The 27,009-nt window shown below is 40.2% G+C and overlaps 1 protein-coding gene across 1 annotated transcript; it reads right to left on the reverse strand.

Annotated features, from left to right (window-relative positions):
* Positions 1–604: 604 nt before the first annotated feature.
* On the reverse strand, positions 605–26,035 carry LOC134856184 (sideroflexin-3-like). The gene is made up of 6 exons (XM_063872550.1): positions 25,731–26,035; positions 7,567–7,724; positions 7,144–7,254; positions 5,076–5,178; positions 2,607–2,869; positions 605–1,196 (listed from the first exon to the last, which is right to left on the reverse strand). Exons 1-6 carry the CDS (start codon positions 25,843–25,845, stop codon positions 987–989), a joined length of 960 nt encoding a protein of 319 aa, XP_063728620.1. The 5' UTR covers positions 25,846–26,035; the 3' UTR covers positions 605–986.
* Positions 26,036–27,009: the final 974 nt, after the last annotated feature.

Below are 27,009 nucleotides of genomic sequence, written 5' to 3' on the forward strand. Positions count from 1 at the left end.
ACCAAAAAGAAACTTTGATTTTTTTGAGCAAATGAAGCGCTAGAAAAAGTTTTAAATTAAATTTTCTGTTTAGAAGTTTAAAATCAATCGCTAGAAATTAGACTTAATCTCAAAAATCTCAAATTATCTTTTTTCAACACTTGCACAACTTTTTGAAAACTTTTTAATGTCGTTCGACTCACGGCTAAAAGCGCTCTAACATAATACATAACTCGAAACTTTCTGATGATTATTTGTGCCAGCTAATTTTGCGTTGAAACAAAAAAAAAAGAAAAACTAAAACAACCGAATACAAAGTTTCGATAGTTGGAACAAAAAATTAAACCAGATTTTATCTGAACTGCGGAAAGTCTATATAGGAAATGAATCACGACTCTCAAAGTCTATAAAAATATTTGTTCAGTGGTCAGAACAAAAATAAAAATGAAGAAGTAAACGCAGAAAACGGGCAGAGGAGCGGGATACGAATCTCAGGCCCGGTCCTACAGGCGCGCGTCATACAAAATGTACCATCGCAGCATGTCAATACACCATAAAAAAATTCAATTAACGATAATCATTTTTTAAATTTATTTTTTTTTCACCCTTCTCACCCCCTATAGTTCAACTACTTCCATCTTTCGGCTCTTGTTTTAAAGGTTTTCTTGCTCAAATTATCATGGTACCACTCTCACCAAAGTTATCATCTCCATATTTTATTCCAATTTCCCTAATATCAACAGTAACAAAATGTACAAATAATTATCATTCAGTACACATTCAACCAACCAGTCTCCATGACCACCCATACTTTTATTGACACAAAATCATAATCATGAAAGGTGTTTTTGATTTATTAAAGCCAAAATTCAAACTTTCCTTTAGTTTTAAACAGCCAAGAAATAATCAGACTCACGCAAGCACTTTGATACAACAGTTTGGGAAGCAACTAAAACCTCAAATTCGGGGAGTATAACAGAAAAGGAAGTGAACAAAGATAATGATAATCAGAGTCCCTTGTTGTAGTAGACCACTTGCACATTAGGATGTGTCTCTTTTATCTGTCTGTGAAGTGGCCTCTCCAACTTGTCTATTGAGATTGAACTGTGTTGGGGGAATAGGGCTACAGCCAGAGGCAGTACCATGTACGTGCACACTCCAATCAGAGACGCCTCAAACAGGACCCAAAGTGGTCGGCCGAACGACTTCTTGTGCACCTAAAAACGTACAATCGTATTACTTGAAATATATCAAAAACCCAGCTGAACTACAGCAATCGACCGAACCATTTAGATAGATTTTGTATTGCCCCACTATGTTTTCGCACAAAATTTTACTTTGCATAAGACTTGAATCGCATGTATTATCACTCTCCTGCAGTACTCAATGAAAAAAGACTGATATCACAAGAAAGAACGGTCAATTCTTGGCTAGGAATAATAGTTTAATTTATCCTACAAATCTGGCCATTATGATCTCACTGTATTATTTTTTCCATATAAAAATACATTGCCCTATTTCTTATAAGTGTTCAAACACTGGTTTTATCCAATCAGGACCGACCAATCTCATTTCAGTTTTCATACTTTTTTGTTAAAATTAACCCAATTTGAGAAAACTGGATCAATACGTAAATCTTTTATTTCGCTGGGGAATCTAATAATTAATTTTCAGTTTTCGAAATTAGAAGTCAAAATAGTTTTTCGTGAACTTTACACTTTTGCTGTTCGATAGTGGAGTTTGACTTTTAACGGCTCTTTTTCCTTCCCCCCCCCCCCCCCCCCCCACCTCACATATACATCAATTTTATGTTGTAACGAGGAGTTTTACAAGGTTAAGTATGAAGACCAAATATGTTTGTTTGTCATAGCCTAATTAGTCCGCATACCAATTTTTGTAACAATCCGATGATGTGAACAAAATTTTACTATTAAAATTTCGCTGGTGGGGTGGGGGGGAAAGGAAAAAGAGCCCTTTTAACAATACAAATGCTCTGAACTGAAAAAGAAATCAAAAGTCAAACCGCGAAAAATCAAAATTGAGCATGAACAAAATTTAAGACTTTTTCACGAAAAAAAAATCAGCAAGACCTGTATAAGAGTACTCACTACCAGGCGCGGATCAAGAAATTTCTCGAGGGGGGGGGGGGGGATTTTCAAAAAAATTTTGAAAATTTTGTCGAACTTTTTTAGGTCGGCCAAATTGATGTTCTGAGCTCTCCCCAAACGCTGTAAAGACCCTAATTTGACCAATTTTTCTGCGCCGCAAGCGATTTTTTTAAAGGCCAAAAAAGACGTTTTTAGGCACTTTTTGGAAAATTTCGACCAAAAAATCGCGTTTTTTTTGGCGCGCTTCTCCCTAAAAACTAGTACAGATCTGAAAATAGTACAAAGGGGGGACCCTGTGGGTCGGCAGGGGGTTGAATCCCTGAAGAAGAGCGTCCGTCCGCCCACCCCCATTATTTTGAAATAAAAGTTCCGCGCAAAATTTATCGATGCGCAACAACTTAGCAGAATCATCCGTGAAATAAAAATCATGTTTCATGTTTCTGTGTAAAAATCAAATCAACCACTCCACAATTGAAGTTGCTTTCTGCAGTTTGAAAGCAAAGAGGAACTAAAAGGTACCTGTATGTTTCTCCTCTCTGCAGACTTATTGAGATAGTTCATGACTAGAGGGGGGAGGACCATGATGGGTATGGCTGCAGAGATGCGAGTGGCCACCACTTGGGCCAGACACATAACCCCCAGCTGTCTTGACTGGCCCAGTCTGTTGCTGCCACCCCCCTGCTCCAGGGGCGAGTCATTGACTGGGATGCCCTCCAGGAAGTCCTGCTGGCGCATCAGAGGCACATTGACCATGTTGCCAGCACACACCGCCACGAAGGGAACTGCCAGCAGAGAGGAACACATATAACGACAATTGTTTTGAGATTAAAGGACACAAGACTGCCCGTATCAGGGCAAAGCCCTGGATTTTCCAACTGCCTTTCAAGTTCTATGGAGTAGTGCTTGCTTTAGAAAAATGAAATGATGCTTTGAAACAACAGAGCAAAAACTTTCACAATTATTTTTTGAAAATCAACCCCCACACCCTATGAAAAGGGCATGAAGTATACTTCGCCTATAGCAAAGTATTAAATAGTCCAAATAGAATGTCTCAATCCAATTTGGAATGATTTCTAACGGATTAAATATCATATTACGAGTTAATAGCTCGATATATATCGCGCTTTAATTGTCCCAAATTGGCTATCTTTCAACCCTCAACACTTTACGAAAAGTGAACACAGGTAAAAATATCTTTTTAGATTTCATAAGACAACAATACTTTTCGGATGGTTTAAAAATTCCGTCAAAAATGGCTAGTTAAAAAGTCGAAATTTGTCAGGAGAAAAGACAACCACCCCGAGCACATATATTCTGCCTTTTTCTTCGAAAGTCGGAACAATAAGTTAGACACATAAACCATTTTTACACGTACCGTGTAGCAGCGAACTATAGATTGCAGGATTAGATTGAACAAGATTGCTCGTTTATCAGGGCAAAGCCCTGAATGTTCCGACTATCCCTTAATTCATATGGAACAAATTTCGGGAAACGAAAATTTTGAAAACCTGTAAATTTTGGACAATATCAAAGTGTGAAATGTTGAATCGTAAATACAACCGATGTCATTAGCTAGCCTCAATTCAATTTGGAACGATTATGCTGTGCGGGATAATTCGCCACGCAAAAATTTCTAGCATTACGATATCAGCAATATGAATAAACTCTTCGAAGCGCGCATAATTTAGTCCAGAACATGGCCAACTTGGCAATTTTCAAACCCCAAGAACTTTCCAAAAAATTATCGGAGAAGAAATATCTTCTTAGATTTCAACTCGGGAAGTTGATATCTTCAATGGAGTCTGAAAAAACTTTTGTCTAAAAAACTATCATTTCGATCAGCAAAAATTGACTGAAAAAAAACGTCGGAACAAAAAAACTAGATTATTGATACAAAAATTCTACTGTTTTTCGTAAATGTCTTCGGAAATTGACTCTTATACGCTCATATATCTTTTTGACAAAGTAGCACCTTCATTAGTAATCAGTCAGAGACCTCTTTAAAAGTACACACTGCCCCCAGAAAAGGCCCAAAAAAGTATTAATCATCGCAATTTAATACACAGATGCAAAGCTGTACTTGGCAAACACAAACGATAAAAACGTGCCGATTCAAAGGGTCATTATTGCCTTCACCCCCAGTAAATAAATATGCATGCATCGCTTAGTTCAGTATTCAAAAAAAACATGAAGGCACTTTTGCATGAAAGCACTCCTGATTGAAAGCATATAGATTGTTTTCAGGTCAGTGCTAGCAAATTGCCAGATTGTGAGACTGGAGAGGGGTTTAAACTTTGGCTTCTAGGCTGGTGGGGCTATAATGGGAAAAAGCCGATTTAAATTATCCGGACAAAACGAACAGAAACTGAAAATTAAAACGTGTTTTTCTCAAATTGGACTCTCTTAGGACAAAAAACGATGCATACAAAACTTACTTCGATTTTTAGCGGAGTTAACATGGCACAATTTGGTTGACAGAATTCGGGCCGAAAATTGTACCAACAAAACGGAATATTTTCGACTTTTTAGTCCGTAACAGTTCAAAAAGGACAACCTTCACAATTTTCTATAAATTATTTTATTTTGGTTTGGTAGCCAAAACCATCATTCACCAATTTTTGTAATTTAAAATCAACTTTTATTTTTTTGGAAAAATTTTGGAGATTAAACCCTTCTAAACTTTGTTGAGCTAAAAAAAATAGGCTCACTTTGATACAGTTTTATTAGCAATTGAGTCAATAATTTTCGCATTATGCTTGATTGAATAAAAACAATGGCCTGTATTTGAGGTAAGATTTAAGGCACAAATTTTGCAAAATAAAATTGCCACATTGATTCTGCTAAAATTCAAATCAAATTCCGCGGGTGTTTATAATTTTCTGTCTAAGGACAAACCAATTGCAAAAAAAAACTTTTTGTAATTTGCAAGTTTACTTCGTTTTGTGCAGATAATTTACATGAGCACTGTATTCTCTCTCTTTCTCTCACCCAGTTTGGCCATGAGGGGGTTGGTGGCCTTGGCTGCCACTCTGCTCAGCTGGAAGGAAACTCCCACTGCAGTGCCCGTGGCACTCAAGTAGCCCAACAACACCTAGTGTAGCAGCAGCACAGAAGACACATTAGAATAAGAAAAATAAGAGTCAAATAAGCTAAACAAAAATAGATCGTAAAAAATTATTTGTATTAAAATCAAGAGAGCATCAAAGATGCGAGACAAAAATTAAAATCCTGCATATCTAAGAACTAATGAAGTTGTTATGTAAAGTATTTAGGAAAGTTAAATTAACAAATTAAATTAACAATTACTCAACGAATTGTATAAAAACACATTTGAGCAAAGTTTTGGGGAATGAAGGAAGAAAGGAAAGCAGAAGAAAAAGAAAAAACAAAAAAAACGAGAAAATACAGCAGCTACACACTGTTCAGATTGGTTATCTGGTGGAGTTTCAAAATTCTAACATGAAAAAAAAATTCAAAATCAATTTTGTCAAAAATAAAATAAAAATTGCAACAGAAACCAGAAATATCCAAAACAACAATACCTCCACCACCAATTGAAACTTTACAAGGAGCTCCGGAAGGTTAGAAAAAGGCCGAACTCTCCTAAAAGGTCCTTTCTGTGGAACTAAGCCGACAGAAATAAGCAGACAGACAATAATCTGAGCTAGCCAAAAACTTTCAGTTTGCGAAAAACAGGTAAAAACTGGAATCGAATTTCCGAGATTTGTCGTCGCAAGCATGGGTGTTACAAAAACTTGGAAGAAAGCTGAACCTTCAAAAATGAACAGACGGAAAAAGGTTCAAAAAACACAAAAACTTGAGTTTGCAAAAAAAAACAGGTACAGGCCGGATTTCAACCACAAGCCTTTGCCGTCTCCTCAAGCAGCTACGAGAGATGATTGATTGAGTTACAATTAACAAGCGGTAACACAGCTGAAAATACCTAAGCAGAAACTCTACAACAATGAAAAAAAATTGAAGTACCCCTTTTCCTCAGAACACACGCACACACACACGCACACAATTTTTTTTGTGAAAAAAGGACGCACTAAGAGTCCACTAATACGATACAACATAAGCCGAAACCTATTAAGCCGAAAAAGAAGGAGAAACTGAAAAAAAAGGAAAAAAAACATAGTATTCTAACAGTTTGAGATTTTTTTCAGTGTTTTTTTCTGTTTAGTAGCGTTCATTACTCTTTTCCAACTGTCAGAATGCTAGGTTTTTCAAACAGTTAAACGCAATTAAACAGAAAAAAAAACACTGCCTTTGTTGAAAAAATCTCAACTTTCGAATTTCAAAGAAAAAAAGATGCATTTTAAGCTCTTTGAATTTGCAGAAAGATTTATGATTGGCACTTTTCTGATATCTTTAACCCAACTTGAGAAAACTGGATCAATAGGAAAAGTTTTTATTCCACTGGAAATCTGAAAATAAAATTCCAAATTCGAAATTAGAAATCGTTCATTTTTTCGCGCCATTTCCACGTTCGTATTTGGAGAATGCTCCCAGCAGATAAATTTTAATTGAAGTCAAAAAGTGCAAATATACTTAAGTGCATTCATAAATGCATTAATAAGTATGAATGCATATCTGTATTTATTAGAGCATTTCAAGACTTTTTCCTGAAACAAAAACAAACAAAATCACCAAGACCTATATGAGTCTCAACTACATTCATTGCTCTTAAAAATCAACAAACCGAAATGTAAAATTATAACCAACATACTGCGATTAGACGGGATAATTAAAATGGTTAAAATGCTAAAATGCTCAAAGTATTTCTGTTTCAACCGAAACGCCCATGTGAACAAAGTCATTTACAGGAAAAAGTCTAGCACCCGATTGCAATACCTTTGCTTATAGCAAGGGTAAACGTATCTTACGCCATTCGGGTTCATTTGCTCTTTCTTTCTTTCTTTCTTTCTTTCTTTCTCTCTCTTGTTGTCATAATTAGTTCTCTCGTCAGTTTTACCAACAATCGGACATATGTGTGAACTGTGGCTGTGTGTGTGTGTGCTTTTAGTCTGTGTATGAGTGTGTGTGTGTGTCTCACCTGTTGATTGGAGAGTGGGGCTTGGGCGTTTCTGTTGGTGTAGTTGCAGAATGCCATGAAGGACTGGTTGATGAACTGCATGGACACCTGTTGCAGGGGAGAGCGGTAGAACTGCAACACAAAATAAACACTCTCTCACTCTCACTCACACACACACACACACAAAGCTCCAACAGGCACAGGATATTAAACCGTTTTGGTGTAAATCGTACTAGAACTGAAAAAATTCTGACACTGGGGAAAAACTATTGAAACCCTGAAAAAATACAAACTCTCAACAAATAATCTCTAACGTATAATTTGAGTAAAGTACAGAATATAGACAGATAATCAAGACTTATAGTGAAAATGAATCAAGCAACCAAATATGAGTGGTGAGTGGAGTTTTGGGGTAATTGATTGAGAGAGAGAGAGTGTGCATACGGTGAGCATGAGTGCTGTGACTATGGTGTTGCCAGGTATCTGGAAACTCATCCTGCCAATCAACGGATTCACCTGTCCAGTGTCCGGGTGGAATGCAGACGCATACAGTGTCCTGGCCCACTTCACATCAGCCACAGACACCCTCTCGTTCGGAACACCTGGACAACAAACTCATTCCAAATACACACAATACTACATGCAATTCCATCTATGCTTCGCCATGCATTTGCAACAATTAAACACCAACAATCAGCCGACAAGTTTACATTCAGTCCCAACCATCTTGGCTGTAATCAAATGCATAACATGTTATTTGAGTTCAACGAAAAAAGATAGTAAAAGGCTTTCCATCAGAACGGTGCGATTAACGAATACAAGTATCAACAAGACTGCTCATTAAAGGGCGAAGTTCTGAGTGCTTCAACTGCCCTTTAACGTCTATCAAGTAGTTTTCGACAGAAAACTGATGAAACTTTCAAGAAAATCATTTCAATTTCTTTTCAAATGTTTTCAAAAATGCTTCAAGTTTGAAAACTCTTTAAGATTGCAGGAGCAACATTTTGTATTTAAAATCGTAACTGAACGGTGTTTTTAAGCTTTCGTTTGGGCACTCAATGTCCACCCTAGGCCAATGTTCTTTTCAACTTTCTCGAGTGGTCGCTACGGAAAATTTATCCTGAAATACCAAGCGTCCGTAAACACTGCCAATTTCCAGAACATTCTAACTGTAATACCTCCTGAAAACACTTCAAAAAGAAATGTTTCAATTTATGCTATGGGCAAACTTAGCCGATCTAAATTCAGTGTGAACCCTTTACTCGAAAAATTAATTATGGAAAACCCTCCTCTAAATTTAAATCACCATTCTCATGAAAAAATCATAATTGTTGCGATAAAACTAATTAATTAATGTGATTGGCCTTATTGTTTTGATAAAATAATTAAAGAGTTGGAATGGAAAATGATGGTACTAAATTTTACCCGAAAAATTCCGAACCTATTTCCGACTCGGATCACCGACCAAACTCCAATTGCCGAAACCGACGCCAAGAAAAAAAAAACATTATAAGTTGAGCCCATGTCCTGAAATTAAAAATGAACACTCAATTAAAAAATGAACATATCAGCAAAAAATCGAAGAAACTTTCTCTAAATCCTTTGAAGACATCATTCCTGGCATTAAAGGCATCATTCTGGCCAACCAAGGAAAAGGTAAATGAAGTGAATAGGACAACAATTCAAACAACAATTGAAAGAATGAAGGCACAAATGCTGTCTGAGACCCAACAAGACAAGAGCGAGCAAATCGAAAAGTGGAGGAGAGTGGAGTGAAAAGAGAAACACATGTCAGAAGCAGCCATCGTTAACTATCGTCTTGCGCTTCTCGAAACAGCCTTCGCAGTCAATGCATAGGGCCCGACAGTGTTGACGCAGGTACTCCTCGTAATACCCGGCACGGACTTCTTGCTTCAGTCGGTGATAGCCACCTCGATGGCTCAACGTGACCTCTTGAACCTCTTACAAGGTCAAATAAACTTCCCGGTTGCGTAAAACAATCTTCCCGACCTACTTAATTTTTTCCCACCGCAACGTAAACTTGGAAACTTTCTGGTGGAAAGCTTCCCGCCGCGCCTCATTTAAACGACTATTGTGGCATGCAAAGATTTATTTATACACTCTACAGTCCATATTGATAAATATGACTGAAGGGAGCACGATAGTGGAGCTAATGAGTAGTACGTACCTGGTGAATGAGACAATGCGATTTCAAAGTTATTTTGGCCACGTAGTCAGTCTTATGGGTGATTTATAAATATGAGTTCAATGAATGCCAGTAACTGGTCAAATTTGGCTTAAGCTCTCCTCTCTTTCTTTTACGTTAAAGCTCGTTTCGTTCAAGACAACCTGTGATTCTTGTGTTCTGCTGATGTTCCCCATTGAGGAGCAGGCTGAGGTTAGTCTTGATCGGTTGGTTGGCGTTTGATAGGCATTCAGTTCTGCTTGTGTTAGTACCATATATTTCTCACGAAGCTTGGACCCATCCTTTTGGAAGGCCTTCCTGTCAGATGCTGCTACTGAGAGCACCGGTCGAAGTGCGATGGTTCCATCCTGCCCTTTCAGAAACTTCGAAGTCAATCTTCTGAAGATGGCAAACCGGTGGTAGAGGTACATGATGAGTGCATGCAAGACAAGATTCCTCAAAAAGACTATTGCTGTCAATGTAAGGGAAAGCCGTAATTTTACATACTGTTCCATTTTATCCACTAGGGTGGGTTTCAGCAATCTCATGTGGTGGGCGATCGGCTTTGCGATGTCATTTAGCTCGTCTGTTTTAGTCAGGTGAGGGCAGTCTATCAGTTTCGCTTTTACTTCCCGCAGTAACTTAACTCCGGCATCCGTTTTTGATTCATAATACGGGAGTTCTGTTAAGTCTGGCAATTCTGAAAGAAGATGCGACAAGGGGTCCGACAAGTTCACGGTAATCCGTTTTGCTGGAATTTTGTCACAGCTAGCGAGGTCCGGCCTAATTTTTATGTATTTGCTGATCAACTGAGTCCCACAGTCTAATGTTATCAGACAAATATTACAGCCTGCATGATCTTCCCGTTTGGGGGTGTTCAGCTCTTCAAGGCTGTACTCTCGTAGGGAAAATGACGCACTGGCTGATGTGATGAGCCAAATCCCGTAGCCCAAATTCGTAGCTTTCTCCAGCGTAGGGATAAGTATCTTTTCCGTTTCGCACACTTGCAATGCCGTCACGATTGAGTGGAAATATAGTGTGGCTAGGCATGACGACTGGCCAAGATGTGTCTCCATTGTTTGATGGCAGATCCGGTATGTTGAGCTTCCCAAACAATTGGCGTACTGTTTTTCTGTCAGAACTGTTGTTTCCATAGAGTCTTCTGAGATTTCCAGATATGATCCTTCAGTAACCCATTTGATGGCTTCGGTTGGGTCACCTTGTGGCATAGGTATCACATGGGCCCGGTAGATCTGGAAGGCTGTTTGACTCGATGCGTACGGTATTGCCAAGTTGAGCAGAAGTCCTTCCTCAATAGTTGTGACATCGCGAAGCAGTTTCGCGTCATAGTATGAGTCGATATCGCTTGGTGGTATCGCAAGTGTCAATCGGTGATTCTCCTCCTTTTGGCTTTTGTATACTGCGTCTATGACCGCCAACAAGGATTCTCGCGGAACAAGAGACATCGGTAGTCTTTGGTCCAGCAGAGTCGGTATGGAGTTTAAGACGTTTGTCTTAAAGGCATAAAGTGCGGCTTTATAGCTTGTTATATCTGCGTAGACAACGTTTAGTAGTGATGCTGCTGTGTCGAAGTTGAAATTTATCTGTTGGTTCGAGAACAATGTTTGTGTGCAGTCCCGCAAGATATGGAAATTGCCTTGAATTGTTGCAAATTGTTCTTCAAGTATTTTCCAATTTCGGTTTTGATTTTCGATGGTTTGTTGTTGAATTGCTCGGATTTCAGACAATTCATTCGAAATCGCAAAGAACTTTTCGTTGCTCGATGTTTCGATTTCTGACACATAGTCCGTAAGTGCCATTAAGTATTGTTCCAAGCTCTCGATGTTTTTGGCATTTGCTTGAGCCTGGTCCTGGCACGATCCGAAAATCCCCATAAGTCCACATCCTCCAGAATTTCCCATCATTATACCAGAGCCAAACAGACCAATTCCGGCGATGGCCGCTGCCGCAATTAGTGGAGCTCCCCTGCGGGTACGTGTTGAGTCCTAATGGCTTGGGCTTTTTGCTTTGCTGCTGCAGCTTTTTCCTCGATCATGTCCAGGAGCCAGTCAAGGTTGAATGGGTCTGTAGTTGAATTGAAGTTCGTGGAAAAATCCAGAGGGCACTCTATAGAGGGTGTTCGCCATTTCTCCGAAAGTTTGTTGAGGTAATTCCTCATTGCTGTCTTCATCGTGAAATTGTACTTTGGGAAAGGAATTAGGAACTGGACATTTACAAACTTTTCTGCCAGGATGATCTTACTTTCTTTGTGGAAGATTATCCCAGATGAAAGAACATCGTCGTAGGATGCCAAAATACGGCCTATTTGTAGGACGAGAAGCAATAGTAGCATTGTCCCTTCGTGGTCTAGAGTAATGTTCCTGGTTAAAAACTGTGGCTTCGTGTCGTTGGGTGGGCGTTGTGGTATTTATTTCTACGGTATAAACAGGATGTTTGTTGTTTAGCCAAGTTTGGTGATTTTGATATTTCGGTGGCATTTACTTCCAATCATTGAGTTCGTATTCAGGTTGTGTTGGTTTATTTAACACAAATAAGCTTAGTCACTTGTTCCATTCGGGTCACTCTGTATCTTTCTCATTGTTGTAAGTCAGCTCAAATACATTCCATGGGTATGATACGGACTCAGCAATTGTTCATCATGAGGTCGACAAATTGTTGACTTTTGCCTTATTTATCTTGTCACTGCACTTAATTTGGCTCACGCTCAAGTTGTATTCCGTATTGCAGTCAATTTGAGTTGAATCACTGACTACTAATTTAATCCCAGAATGTTCATCCGAGTAATTGACATTCCATATATACCCGTTCTAAAGTGGCGAATGTCCCCAGTGAGTCAACTGTTGGTGGTGGCGAGTCTGGCTGATACGGCGGGTCACTGTAGCGTCCACAATGTTGCCGTTCGGACCGACCAATTCGGTTGGATTTCGGTACCACTTCGGGGGATCATCTGTCAGGGATTACTGCTGCCCAAGCTGAGGGACTATGTGTCAGGGTTGGACGGCCCCGTGGTCATGGTGCAGCTGACGGAGGCAATTTCGGTGATTGAGATCTCCTTCACAGCAAATGATGCTGACGTCAGGCTGTCGTGTCCCGGGGAGGAGCATGAAAAGTCCCTTTGTGGGAACAAAGACGAGAGTATTTAAACTCAAAACTTTAAACTTCCTGTAGTTTGTATTATCGTTGTTGTATATATTTCTCGTTTTCAATTTATTCTTCATATTGTCTCGCAAGTTTTCTTGAAGCAGTTGAGCTGCTGTCTATAAAAAGGCCATAAGCAAGTGCCAGAAGCGACTCTCACTTTTTTGAATGTAAAAGGCCATAAGCAAGTGCCAGAAGCAACTCTCACTTTTTCGAAAGTAAAAGGCCATAAGCAAGTGCCAGAAGCAACTCTCACTTTTTCGAATGTAAAAGGCCATAAGCAAGTGCCAGAAGCAACTCTCACTTTTTCGAATGTAAAAGGCCATAAGCAAGTGCCAGAAGCAACTCTCACTTTTTCGAAAGTAAAAGGCCATAAGCAAGTGCCAGAAGCAACTCTCACTTTTTCGAATGTAAAAGGCCATAAGCAAGTTCCAGAAGCAACTCTCACTTTTTCGAATGTAAAAGGCCATAAGTAAAAGGCCATAATGTAAAAGGCCTTTCCCCGCGGATGGACTCAACTACCTAATATGGGTTAATTTATGCCCAATTTTTCGTTTCATGTTCCTGGAGGCCATGGTGCTTCAAACGTTGTTGTACATGCTGCCCGCTTATAATAAAATAATAATATCAATTTCTGTGTTTTAGCTTTTCCATTTCTGTTTTTCCTTGAGTTAGTACTGCAGGTAACGAGAAGAGTTGTGTTAATTTTGAATGGATGTACGACTGTATATGTATTTTTTCAGTTGAGCATGTCTTTCTCTGTGCCTTGGGGCAGGTTTATGTTGTACTGCTGCACGAATGGCAGCTATGTTGAGTTTGGGGCCAGTGAGAGCTGGTCTGAGCGCTCTCCGCTGTGCCCTCCGTTGACGGAAGAAGAGCAAGAGGGCGGCTCCCTGATGTTCGTTGTGGTCGGCGTGGTGACGGCGCTACTGTTCTTGGTGGGAGTTGGAGCAGCCATTTTGAAACAGAAGTAGACGTTGTTTACTGGACTTTGTTTTGGAAACTTTGAACTTTTAATTTTACTTTTAGTTGTTTAGCTGATTACTTTTAATTCATACTCGTACTTTTTCGCAGTGTTTTTCAAAAGATCAGTGGTGAGTGCTCATGCAATTTTTTCGTTTTAGATTTTTGGAGTTTGGGTAAAGTATGTCATTTATCGCTTAACTGTTTTCATCGCTTCCGTGAATGATATGCATTAAATTGGTTCTTTTTGTCGCAATGTTAGCGACTAAATCTGCTTCTTCGCGTTTTAATTGGCTGAGAAAATTTTCAGTTGTGAAATGAAACGCTCCCAAGTTTCTGGCGATATTTCTGCCAAGCGGAGAACACGCTCCGATATCACAAATGATGTAGTTGTTCCCGATGATCTGCACGCCGTTGCGGAATTCGCCAAACGTCTTCCTGTAGTGACGACGATGGCTAGTTTCGACGGGTTGGATCGAGAACGGCCAGCTCTGCTGAAAGATTTCATTGCGGCGGAGTACACCGATACTCATCGAAGGGTGTGTTTTTTTTTGAAGTATACTGTCATTCATGTACTCGTAGTTGCAGGGGCTTGTTGTATTTCTAGCGACTGCTTCGAGAACTCGTGAGCATTGAACGGACCAAGCGGAGTTTCAAAGTTATTGATGTCAGGCCTGAACCACTTGGAGCGATGACGTACATGGGGCTTTTCCCGAAAGATTTGAAGACCTAGCCAGACTTCTTGCGTTATTGGGCACCCCTGGGATCGCGCGTCGCATCGCAGGCTTTCGGTTATCTTCTGGTTACAGAAGGAGAGAACTTTAACAGGCCCCACTGCGATTTTGAGGAGACGATCGACAACCTTATCACGTTGTATGGGGCGGGAAAGAAGATTTGGCTTTTCGTAAAGCCTGGAGAAGTCGCGAGGAGGCTTGAAAACGAAGGTGTTGATCCTGAAGGGCTGATGGGAGTTTTGCGAGGAGATATGACGTCATTTCATCATTGCGTGCAGTGTGTTGGGGACACTGTGTATTTGCCTTATGGGTGGGTGCATTGTGTTCTCACTGTAAATAATATGTCAGGATGTTCTTCACTATTATCCATCGGGCTGCAAGTCCCGTGGGATAGATATGGGGCTATTTGGAAGGCGGTGTCGAATACTTTGCCATTAGGGAAAGACAGAAGAGTGAAGACAAAGGATGGTCATGTCTATGTTGAGCTGGAGAAAAAGTAGACATTTAAGACATTTCAGCTGTGTGTAACTGTTTTTGGACCAAAATAAATATATATGATTTTTTTTTGTTTTGAAGGTAGGCAACAGATTTTGTTTTTTAGTCGTACATGATCGTGGTCTCCTAGTGGACCGACTTCTTGTCTGTTCGTCATTGGTGATATGATGATCAATAAGCCCAAAAATTTTGGATTTCCATCGATTCGTTAGACAAGGAGGAAAAACTTTTTTTTTCGTAATGCTTAAAGATGGGCAACAGGTTGTTTTTTTCAAGATCTTGGGAAGTTGGTGTCTGCTAGTGGACCGACTTCGTGCCTGTTCGTCATTGGTGATGTGATGATCAATAAGCCCAAAAATTTTGGAATTCCATCGAGTCGTTAGACAAGGAGGAAAAACTTTTTTATTCGTAATACTTAAACATGGGCAACCGGTTGTTTTTTCAAGATCTCGGGAAGTTGGTGTCTGCTAGAGGACCGACTTCGTGCCTGTTCTTCATTGGTGATGTGATGATCAATAAGCCCAAAAATTTTGGATTTCCATCGATTCGTTAGACAAGGAGGAAAATCTTTTTTATTCGTAATGCTTAAACATGGGCAACAGGTTGTTTTTTCAAGATGTCGGGAAGTTGGTGTCTGCTAGTGGACCGACTTCGTGCCTGTTCGTCATTGGTGATGTGACGATCAATAAGCCCAAAAATTTTGGATTTCCATCGATTCGTTAGACAAGGAGGAAAAACTTTTTTATTCGTAATGCTTAAACATGGGCAACAGGTTGTTTTTTCAAGATCTCGGGAAGTTGGTGTCTGCTAGTGGACCGACTTCGTGCCTGTTCGTCATTGGTGATGTGATGATCAATAAGCCCAAAAATTTTGGATTTCCATCGATTCGTTGAACAAGGAGGAAAAACTTTTTTATTCGTAATGCTTAAACATGGGCAACAGGTTGTTTTTTCAAGATCTCGGGAAGTTGGTGTCTGCTAGTGGACCGACTTCGTGCCTGTTCGTCATTGGTGATGTGATGATCAATAAGCCCAAAAATTTTGGATTTCCATCGATTCGTTAGACAAGGAGGAAAAACTTTTTTATTCGTAATGCTTAAACATGGGCAACAGGTTGTTTTTTCAAGATCTCGGGAAGTTGGTGTCTGCTAGTGGACCGACTTCGTCCCTGTTCGTCATTGGTGATGTGATGATCAATAAGCCCAAAAATTTTGGATTTCCATCGAGTCGTTAGACAAGGAGGAAAAACTTTTTTATTCGTAATGCTTAAACATGGGCAACAGGTTGTTTTTTCAAGATCTCGGGAAGTTGGTGTCTGCTAGTGGACCGACTTCGTGCCTGTTCGTCATTGGTGATGTGATGATCAATAAGCCCAAAAATTTTGGATTTCCATCGATTCGTTAGACAAGGAGGAAAAACTTTTTTTTTCGTAATGCTTAAACATGGGCAACAGGTTGTTTTTTCAAGATCTCGGGAAGTTGGTGTCTGCTAGTGGACCGACTTCGTGCCTGTTCGTCATTGGTGGTCTAATGATCAATGACAGTGCCGCAAAGCTGTTTAAACATATATGAAGACTTTGATGTCACTTTTTCGGAAGATGTCGTAGATGATGTTAAAAACTGAATGTTCTTGTAATTTATCGAGTCCACATCCTATCTTGGGAAGTGCGATTTGTTTGATGCCTTATTCGATTAGCTGTTTCTTCATGCAGCGTAGGCTGCGTGTCAGGTCATAGTAAGACGGTTTTTTGAAATATTGCGATTTTGTCACTAAGTTGAAGATTGATTTGTTCTGAGAAGGATTGTGCATTGATACTGAGGCTCCGACTTGTGGTGTTTCGATCGACTTCAACGTGGGCTGTAAAGTTGGGTAGGCATCGCAAATTTGCTGTGCTATTTCCTTGCTCATCTGGAAGTCACTAGAGACACAATGAGCGATGGAGCCTGGGAAATGCATCAGGTCTCCTGTGCCAAACATGATATTTGGTTCTTGAATAGAATTCATTGAGTCTTTGCTGCTGTCAGCTCCCTCGTTTGAACTCGTTGCCTGTTTTGTGCGTTTAAGGCTGCTTTTTAGGATGCTCTTCTTTTGTTCCCTATGAGGGAATAATTCATTTGCCTCAGCTGCTTGTTGTCGTATTTTTGCCTGATTTTCTTTCCGTGTAGATTTTGGGCTAAAGTTAACCGGAGCGACTTCGTGTCCATCTACTGTTCGCAGACTATATTTGCGAGGGTGCTTCTCCCGATGTGGTATTGGGTGGTATCGTACGTCGTTGCTGAATCGAGTTTGTCCATAAATCCTGTCACGTGCTATGGCTGCTGCTTTGCGTCTCGTTCGCGGTGGTTCTTGTAAGGGTTGTTCCTCGGCAGTTTCGTCGCGTCCTTGTGCAACTCCACCTGTTTCTGCCGCTCCTGCTCCGTCCATGTGATCTTCTCCTAGGGGTGTGTCCTGTTGCTCAAGCCCTCGTGGATTGATTGGATCCAGTTCGGTGTCAGGTGGAGATGACGGTCTTGGTGGCACTATTTGCACTGGTGGCTCACGTGGTGGCGGTGCTGGTGGCGCCGGTGGCAGTGGTGCCATAACTACTGCAGGGGGTGGCACTGGTGCCAGTGGTCCTCCTATTGGTATTGATAAGCGGATGGTAGTCGGAGTTGCTTCTTGGATTTCGCTGTCGTGTTGCGGTTGAACGTCGTCAAGCAGTCTAGGTAGATAGTCATCAAATAGTCCTGGCTCACTGCGGTACTTGCTTAGTGACGGATCTACCACGAATTGAGCCTCATCAATTGGGTCAATGTCTTCTGGTTGATGCTGTGGTCGAATCGATCGGAGTCGAAATCTGTGGACACTCTGTGTGTGGTTGGTTCCGACTTTCCGTACTATGTAATTGCTGTTAGTTAGAACTTTTTCCACTCTGTACAAGGGGAGCCACACTTGGAGTGACTTATTCCGGGTATCAGACTGATTTGTTAGAAGAGGGTTGAGGAGGAGACAGAACGAGTGAAGTACTAGCGGTTGGGCTAGTGCTTTCTGGTCGTAGTATCCCCGGTATCTGTGATATGATGACACGATGTTGTTTTTAGTCTCTTTGTATTTTTCGAGCATCGCGTCTTGTAACGCGGTTACAAAGTCAGCATTAGCCGTAGCAATTTCCAATGCTTTGGTCGAAAATCTGAGATCAAGCGGTTTGGTAGGCTCTCTTCCATGAAAAATGGTGCTCGGACAACATCCGATGGACGAGTAGTATGACGTATTGTGTATGAATGTCCCAAGGGGTACATAACGGTGCCAATCGGTCCATTGGGCGTCAATATTAAGTTTGAGGATCCTTTTCAGTGCCCCATGGGATCTTTCCACCAGTCCGATGGTTTGTGGGTGTTTCAGCGTTGCATGTCCAATTTTGATGTTTAGAAGGCCTGTGAGTTCGTGGATTAACTTAGAGGTAAATACACTTCCTAGGTCCGACAGTATCCTTTTTGGTACATAACTGTGCATGAAAAACATCTTCGTTAGTTCTCTTGCCACCGTATCAGCGCTTGCGTTCGTCATTGGTGCTGCGAACAGGTATTTTGAAAAAACGTCGATTCCAGTTAGAACAAACTTGTACACCGGTGACTTTAGCGGTCCGACTATATCGATCTGCATCATGTCACCAGGGTATGATTGTAACGAGGAAAGTGGTTGAAGTGGTGGTGTTTGATGTTTACTCGAAGCATTTTTAAGCTGCGGGCACAATAAACAGTTTTTGACTGTGTTGACCAGAAACTCCGAGAATCCGGGAAAATAGAATCTCCTTCTGAATTACTCTGTGGTTCGTGTCATGCCAATATGTCCTCCTGTCATCGAATTATGGACTCTGTATAGGGCTTCGTTCCACATGTGTTTTGGTACACAGAACTGTTTATGTTTGATTTTACCAGTATCGTCGTAGAAGTTGCGGAGAAGGACTTCGTCTTCAATGGCAAGTCGATTGAATTGCTTTGCGTACTTCTTTAGCCTGGTATTTGCATACGTAAGATCTGGTATTTCGCCTGTTCTTATCCACTTCTTTACTTCTTCGATATCAGTATCTTGTTGTTGTTCCTTTTTTCTGTCAATTGGCTCATTTTTGGAGTCTAGTTCAATATGGTTCTCTGCTGGATCTGGATACTCTATCGCATTCATCATGGGCCTCTTTAACATGACAAGCGCCTTAGGCTCTATTGTTCCTTGACGATCGCATGTTGTTTGTTTGTCGAGGTATGCTTGGTAAAGTCCTAATCTTTGCAGGTTTGCTACTAGAGCTTCATCGACCTGTTCTGTTTCAGAAAATGCCTCATCGATAGCTTGAACCAGGTTAAGCGATGCGTCGGGTACTCTTGCTGTTGTGTCAACATAAATTTCCCTGACTGGTATTTTGTCTGTCAGTTTTAGTGAGAGAGACGCCGATGCATCCGTTTGCATCCTGGACAAGAAGTCTGCTGCGTAGTTTGCGGTTCCTGGGATGTGGGCGATTATGATGTTGAAAGACAGGACTCGGTCCAGGAAATTCCACACTGATGGCGGTATGGATTTCACCTGAAAGAATTGCGTCAGACTTCTATTATCTGTTAATACAATCACTGGTTTGACTGATCCCCAGATGTAGTGCGAGAAATGATCAAGTGCGAAATACAAGGCTAGGAATTCTTTGTAGTAGATTAAAAATTTCAGCTGTGCTGTATTGAATAGCCGGGAACCAAATGAAACGGGTGCGTACGTCTTGATTTCTTCGTTTTTCTCATTTTTGACGTAGTCTTCGACCATTAACACGAATTCAGTCCCGTGGTAGCTGGCATCGCAAAGTATGACATACTGCAGTCCTGGCTTGGGTAGTCTGAGTGTCAACGTGGTCGCTTGTATTAAGTCGGCTTTGAGAATTTCAAGGTTTTTATGGTGATCTTCAGTTATTTCAAAGTCGATCTGCTTCTTCAGCAGCTTATAGAATGGTATTAGTTTTTCACCAAGACTCGGCATGTAGTTCCTAAAAAACTGCACAAACCCGATGAGTCTTTTTACTTGTTTCACTGTTCTTGGCATTTTTATTTTGCTTAGAAATGCAGAAATTTTTGCTTCCTCTGGCGTAACTCCTTGTGGTGTTACTACATTTCCTAGGAATTTCATTCTTTGTGTTCCTATTTCGCATTTCTTAGGTGAAGGTTTTAAGCCTGATTTTCGGATGCATTCGAATATTTTCTTTAACGTGGGTATTAGTTCCTCATAATTATTCACCGCACTTCCTATATCATCCATGAATTGTGTGCACAAGTCGGCTGCTAGGCATGGATCGAGGTAGTGGCGGATGAATGAACTGAATCCCGTGACAGATTTACTTAGGCCTTGGGCTAGGCATTTGCAGGCGTACGTCCGCGAACCGAAGTTAAATGCCAAAGGTTGGACCGAAAGGTCATCTGCCATTTGCACACAATGTTATGCTTGTGAGCAGTCCAATTTCGTAAACAAACTCTTTCCGGCAAAGTGGTTTGATGCATCGGTCATGTTTGATATTGGAAAATTGCTATTTATATAGTCCGTTTTGATTGAATGGTTGATACGCCGGAGGTCAATCAACATCCGCAATTTTCCAGATGGCTTTCTATGTGCAAACAACAGACTACTGTATTTAGAATGTGACAGTGTGGTTATGAGTCCAAAGTAGTGCATCAGAGCTAGTTCAACCGTCAGTTCATTCCTTAGTTGAATGGGCGTGGGTGGTCCTTCAGTGTACAGTGGGCGTTGATGTTCGGGTGTCAACTTGATCTTTAGGTCGGAATTATAACCCACGTCAAATCTGTGTTTGGCAAATATGTCCGCATATTCGATCAGCAAATGTTCTACTTCTGACCTTTGGTCATTTGTCAACACTGAATTCTCTCACTGAAAGTTACTCAAAAAGGTCATCCGGTCCTGAATGTTATTATTTGGTTCTATTTTCTCAAGACCTTGAAAGTAGAGGATTTGGTCGTAAATTTCCCTTTGGATACTGGGAAGTGATTCCGGGTTAGGGCACGTTTCGGGCGTCGGGAACCAAAATTTCTCGTATTCAGGTGGTGGTCTTTGTTCTGATCCTATTGAAGGGCTTGTTTTCTGCGATATTATTTCGTGAATTCCGAGTTCGACATTATCCGGCTGGTTCATTTTCGCTAATGCCAAAGTTTGCGGCTCGATCTGAATTAAATTTTCGTATTCGGTTAGCGTGAGTATCGAAAATTTTCCGATTTCGGTTTTTATGGGCAACGTTAAGTTATGATCCGTCATATTAAATGCTGTGACGTAAACGATATTGTTTTTGTTAACTTCATTTATTGATGAGCTTACTGCCAATTCGCACTTTTCTTCTAGTTCTTGTGATGGAACTACGATTCCCGTCGTTCTTTCCATGTCAGTCGAAATATCTTGCAGTTGGCATTCGATTATGATTGTTTGATGAGGTGCAATCATTTGTTTCTTAGTGAGAACAAGAGGGAATTTTTTCACTCGGTTGGTGCGTCTACGTGCATTAGCGGGTTTAATTTCGTTGATTTGGAGTGACAAACCTGGAAAGTGAAGTAGATTGTATTTTGAGCAGACATGTATATGGTGTTTTTTAAAGAAAGGGTTTCCCAGGATCGTTACTTCAGTTTCAATTGACACCAGTTGGCCTCCTGCCATTCGCACTTGCTTGAGGCTTGATTTTGCTGTTTTATAGGGTGCGAATAGTGTTTTTTCGTTTTTAATTTCATCGAATGTTTGTTTCGAAATTACGTTTGCACATGCTCCTGTGTCAATCAGTACTCTTCTTTGGAGGCTTGGCGCTAATCTTATTTTCATATAAGTTAGCACTGTTCCTTCGGTTGGGATGACTGCATACAGATCAATAATTTCATCGTCTTGTACGTCTTGAATATTTGATTTGCGTGATTTTCGCGATTTACGTGATTTTTGTGATTTAGATGATTTGACTGACTGACTTTGTGGCTGAATTAGTTTTTTGGTTCCATTTGGAACGGGAAATTCTGTTGCTGCTGTCCCTGTGGCTTGGGTTTGTGCCAACATTGGCTTATGGTATGGCCAAACTTCCCGCAGTGATCACAGAACTTTGATTCAGTGCGAACTGCTGCTGTATTTGGGTTTTGGGTGTGCACCTGCTGCATCATTGGTTGTGCAGCTTGTTGTGGCTGCATAGCTATCGCTTGCTGCTGTTGATTTTGTTGACCCTGGGGGTACATCTGGTTTGGATGATATTGGGCATTCTGTTGTGTTTGAGGGTAGTTCTGGTTTTGTTGGAAGTAGGGGTTCGAATGCATTCCAGGGATCTGTTGGGGGAACTGGAACATTTGTGGGGGGTACTGCATATTTTGAAACCCGGAGAAACCTTGGTTTCCGTATCCCCCATCATTTCTCTGCTGTCCGTTCTTTTTTCCTTTACCAAATCTACCCCTTCTTTGATTGTATCCTTGTTGCCCATTCCCTTGATATCCATTCCCTTGATTAGGGCCAGAAGTATTGCCCTGATCTGAGCCATTTCTAGTTCCTTGGCTTTGTGCATTGTTTCCTTGGTTTTGTTGTTGGGCTTGATGATTATTCCCACCAGTGTTTTGGCTATTCAGTTGAGAGCTCTGCTGTGTTTCCGTTGTCACCTTGAGGTCGTGACTGGATCATTTTTCTCTGATTCGCTAGCTCACTACGGACTTCATTGAGTTGTTTCTCAATCTGTTCCTGGGCTGTTGTTAGTTTTGACAACGCACTGATTAGGTTGTGGGAAACTGTATCTCCAATTTCATTGAAACTATCTTCTGGGTAATCCTCATTACGACAGACGTCTCTTATTGTCTTGTACTGTTGTCGCAGCTGGTTGTTCCATCATCTTCGAACGGAGCCAGTTGGGCATGCCTTTTATAAAAATGCGTTTAATCTGGTTGTTCCTATGATCATTTTCTGCATCAAGTCGTTCTTGACGTTGCGCCGTCTCTCCGTGGAAGCGCGCTGCGTCTGCATCAGCTGCAGCGCCTACTAGTGCCGCATCGAGTGGGACAACGGCAGGTAGATCCGGTGTCGGGTAGGCTCGTTGTGCCTTTTTTGTGAGGTTTACCAGGAAATTCTCTGGTGAGTCTCGCTTGATATCAAACTTTGATTGTTCAAGTTTTAGCACGTGGACCTCTTGCAATTGAGGGTTGCAAAAATGGTCGCGTAGTGCCGCTAGACTAAGAGGTACGTCGACTCTTGTTAGTGCTGGCAGTGTTTGGTAGAATCGCAGAGCGCTATCTCGCAGGTGCAACTGTAGAAAATTCGCTTGCTGAGCATTTGCGATTCCCGCAACTCCAACGTATCCTTGGAAGAGCTGTTCGAATTGGGCGAAATCTTCGTTATCGCTTCCGCCAAATGGTTCGACTGAGATTTGAGCGTGCGCCATCTTATCACAGTTATATGATTGTCAAGTCTGATTCAAAATTGATTTCAGATGAATCAGTTGCTATTATATAGTGGAAACAATTAATGCCTAGAGGGTACTTAAAATTTAATGACGTAATTATCGTCTTTGAGAAAATATATAGAGTAGCTCGTACTATGATTAGTTACGAGTAGGAGTTAATTAACTCTTGTTTCTATATTTTAAACTATCTACCTTTTAAGTTAACTTGTCTTGCGGCTTTAATATTATTCCACTATATTTTTTTTGAAATTTGGTTAGGATTTAAGCACTGGATAGGTTTTCAGGCGGTTCTCATGGATGATTTCAAATGACTAGTTTCAAATGAGCACTCATCAATTTTACTTTAAGCACCGAGAGTTTTAAGTTTCAACTAACTGTTTTTGTACACTGTATCGCTTTCCTGGAGAAGTGTAGTAGTTGTCATCAACACAAAACAGTTGAAGTTTCCTTTTGCCCCTTGCTGTTGTCTCTCACTGGCTGAAGTCAGTTTTTGTTTTTGCCCCTCTTTTTTGCTGTTTGAGCAAGTTACTGCCGTGATCTTCTTTTCAGCTTTGTGGCTTTTGGAGTCGTCTTGTGTTGGATGTCGTCTTGTTTTCACTCTTAATTTGCAATCAGCTTCAGCTTGTCTTGAAAGGTTGGTAACATCATCCCACTCATAGTCGCCATGTTATATTGCGTGTCTTGCTATGATAATTAATGATTGGACATGAGGAATTGTGTTCTAGAGTAATAAAGGGATGCGCGGTCTAGGCTCAATATCTTCGACTCAGGGATGTGCTTCGTGATGTCTACCCCCTTCTCTAGAGTCTAAGCTGTTTTGAGTTATAAGAGTGAGGATTGATCTTTTAATTACTATCTTTTCGCTGCTTTACTGTAATGGCTCTCTCTCAATTAATGATTCAATTACATTATAATTGATTGTTTGCATTAAGTAAATATTGGTTTAATACTTTGTCATTGACATATAATGGCATTGATATTTAAGTCTAATTCGCACCAATTATTGTAATTAATAATGAATAACTAACATAGGCGTGAAGCACTATGTGACAGCCATCGTTAACTATCGTCTTGCGCTTCTCGAAACAGCCTTCGCAGTCAATGCATAGGGCCCGACAGTGTTGACGCAGGTACTCCTCGTAATACCCGGCACGGACTTCTTGCTTCAGTCGGTGATAGCCACCTCGATGGCTCAACGTGACCTCTTGAACCTCTTACAAGGTCAAATAAACTTCCCGGTTGCGTAAAACGATCTTGCCGACCTACTTAATTTTTTCCCACCGCAACGTAAACTTGGAAACTTTCTGGTGGAAAGCTTCCCGCCGCGCCTCATTTAAACGACTATTGTGGCATGCAAAGATTTATTTATACGCTCTACAGTCCATATTGGTAAATATGACTGAAGGGAGCACGATAGTGGAGCTAATGAGTAGTACGTACCTGGTAGTAGTACGTAATGAGTAGTACGTTTAGTCAACAAGATACTGTATGTTCAATCATTCATTTTAGTAGGAGACTAGTGGCATAGTATTATTTCAGTTTTGAAGGTAGACTTTGTGCAGATCAATTGATGTCTTTATATACCTTTTTGAGCAGTGATTTAGTTATTTATAAGGCTGATAGCATGTATAGAACAAATTATGGTTAAAGTCTTATCAGATTTGTAGAACATTTCCGCTAGCTTATGTTTTCTTATCTAAAAATTTCTATGATGGTCACTTTTCCCCAAAATTCAAAAAAAAACAGCCAAAAACATTTTGATTTTGTTTCTATACCGTTTTCGTTTTTTTTCAAATTCATGATTGTAAAAAATTTTAGATTAAGTTATGCATTTCGAACAAAAAACTTCTGAAACAACAAATTTGAATGTTTTTCAATGAATCTCTAAATTATACTTAATTAGCGGTTTGAAATAATTTTGGAGACAATAACAATTCAACTTTGACGAATCATGTGATATAGCTGCAGACGTGTTGTTTGTGGGGTTCAGATATATATCGACAAAATTTCTAGTTATCCGCAAAAACTAACTGTACAAAGTTAGTTGGTTTTTCAGGAAACTCATGTCATACTCGGCGTCAGCGGAGAACTTATAAAATGGTTTTAAGAAATATTTTTGAAACAAACATTGAAAAATAGGAAAAAAAAATTTTAAGAATAGTTCCAATCTTACTATTTTCTTGCCAAAGCCCTAATCAAGCATCAAAGCCCATGGTATAATAAAATACTATAAACTCTGAGGGGGAGGGAAGCCTAAAAGGATTGTTGCTTCAAAAATTCGCCTGCGGCATAGAAAATATGGTTAAACGAGTGTCTCTATGATGATTTGGGAGAGCTCAGAAAATCAATTTGGACAACCTATAAAACAAACAATGCGGACAAAACTTTCGGAAAATTTTCAAAAATGAGTAAGCGTTGCTAACCAAAAAGACTCTAATTTGTCACACTCACAAAATGACAGGACCGAATTCGCTAACAAATTCTCTAAAGCTAAAACTGAGAAAACAATTCTTTTAATGATTTATTTATCGTTTTGTCTTCCAAATTTGTGATTAGGAGTATTTTTTACTTTTTTAGGACTAGGATCATTTTTACACTTTTTAGTCTTTTTGTAATTTGATATAACAGCTAATCACTCCACTCACCCGGTGTGTTGACAATCTCTTTGGCCAACTGGAGTTCCTTCTCAGACTTGAACAGCCAAATGGGACTCAACACTTGTTTGAAGTAGCTGTATCTCTCCCCAAACGAAGAAGACATCCCAACACAGCCCAACAGATCAGATCAAATAGAGGCACTCAAATCACACAAGTAGACTGGATAACAGCGTCCAGTTGAAGCCCTGGATTGTTGGTTGCTACGAGAAACACTTTTACATCGAAAACTGTCAGATTCAAATGGAGTCAGTTTGATCAAAGTGGTATTCTCTGTCAACTCATTATTCTCAATTACATCTGAAATAGGAAAAAAGGTCAGACAAAGAAAAAGTTTATAAGTATTAGTCAACATACACAATCCTGTTGCAAGCGAGAAGGAAACAGTGACAAAACTCAACATTAACCAAGTAGAGCTATAATTTTATCATGCATGCTGCTTTTAATGCATTACTTGTTCAAATAAGAGTTTCGATTGTTATTTAAGCACTGATGGAGTGGATCAGCTGCTAGATTTATCTAGTTTCACTTCCAATTCTTTCGATTCAATTTTTTTCTGTTCCAGACAATTTCAAGTCTAGTCAGAACTCAAATTGCAGCTGGAAATGTTTAGCATTTTGGCCTAACTTATGCTCAGAGTGAGTCACATGTTTTGAGAACTCAAACTACAGTCGATCAATTATAAGAAGAGCATCGTTGATAACAGTGTTATTATTGCATTGTTTTGACCACGTATAAATCGAATATGTGACACGTTTAAGTGTACAAATATCCAGAGTCATCCAAACTTTCTAAAACATGTCACACATTTTTTAACAGACAAGTGAAGCTTTTTTTTTCACGAGAACACGAGTTGTGGAACGATTCCAGGGGGAACCCAAAACTATCAAAAGAGGGACTAATCTTATATCAGACGGTCCGAATATCGGAGAAGTTTCAAAGAATAAGCAAGCCCTAAATTGCCCAAAACCATCTTTTTCATTTGTCATGTATTTCTTTCAACTTTTTAAACATTGAACATTATTTGAATTCTGAAACTTTCAGAAACTGAATTTTAGTGAGGACCAAATATATGGAAAACTCTATATTTTTGAATAGTGAATTCTGATCAGCTAAAACGACTTTGAGTCGTTGGGATCTTGTGTGAAGAAGATTATCTCCCCCAGAGAAAGAATTGGGAGATTGCAGGAGAGAGAGAGGCTGGCTCTTTTTCCTTTTTCCCCCACCTCCTACAAACATGAATTTTATGGTCTAACAAGTGGTTTTACAA

The sequence above is a fragment of the Symsagittifera roscoffensis genome, unplaced genomic scaffold (assembly GCF_963678635.1).
Source record: "Symsagittifera roscoffensis unplaced genomic scaffold, txSymRosc1.1 SCAFFOLD_25, whole genome shotgun sequence".
In the NCBI taxonomy this organism is placed as follows: domain Eukaryota; kingdom Metazoa; phylum Xenacoelomorpha; order Acoela; family Convolutidae; genus Symsagittifera; species Symsagittifera roscoffensis.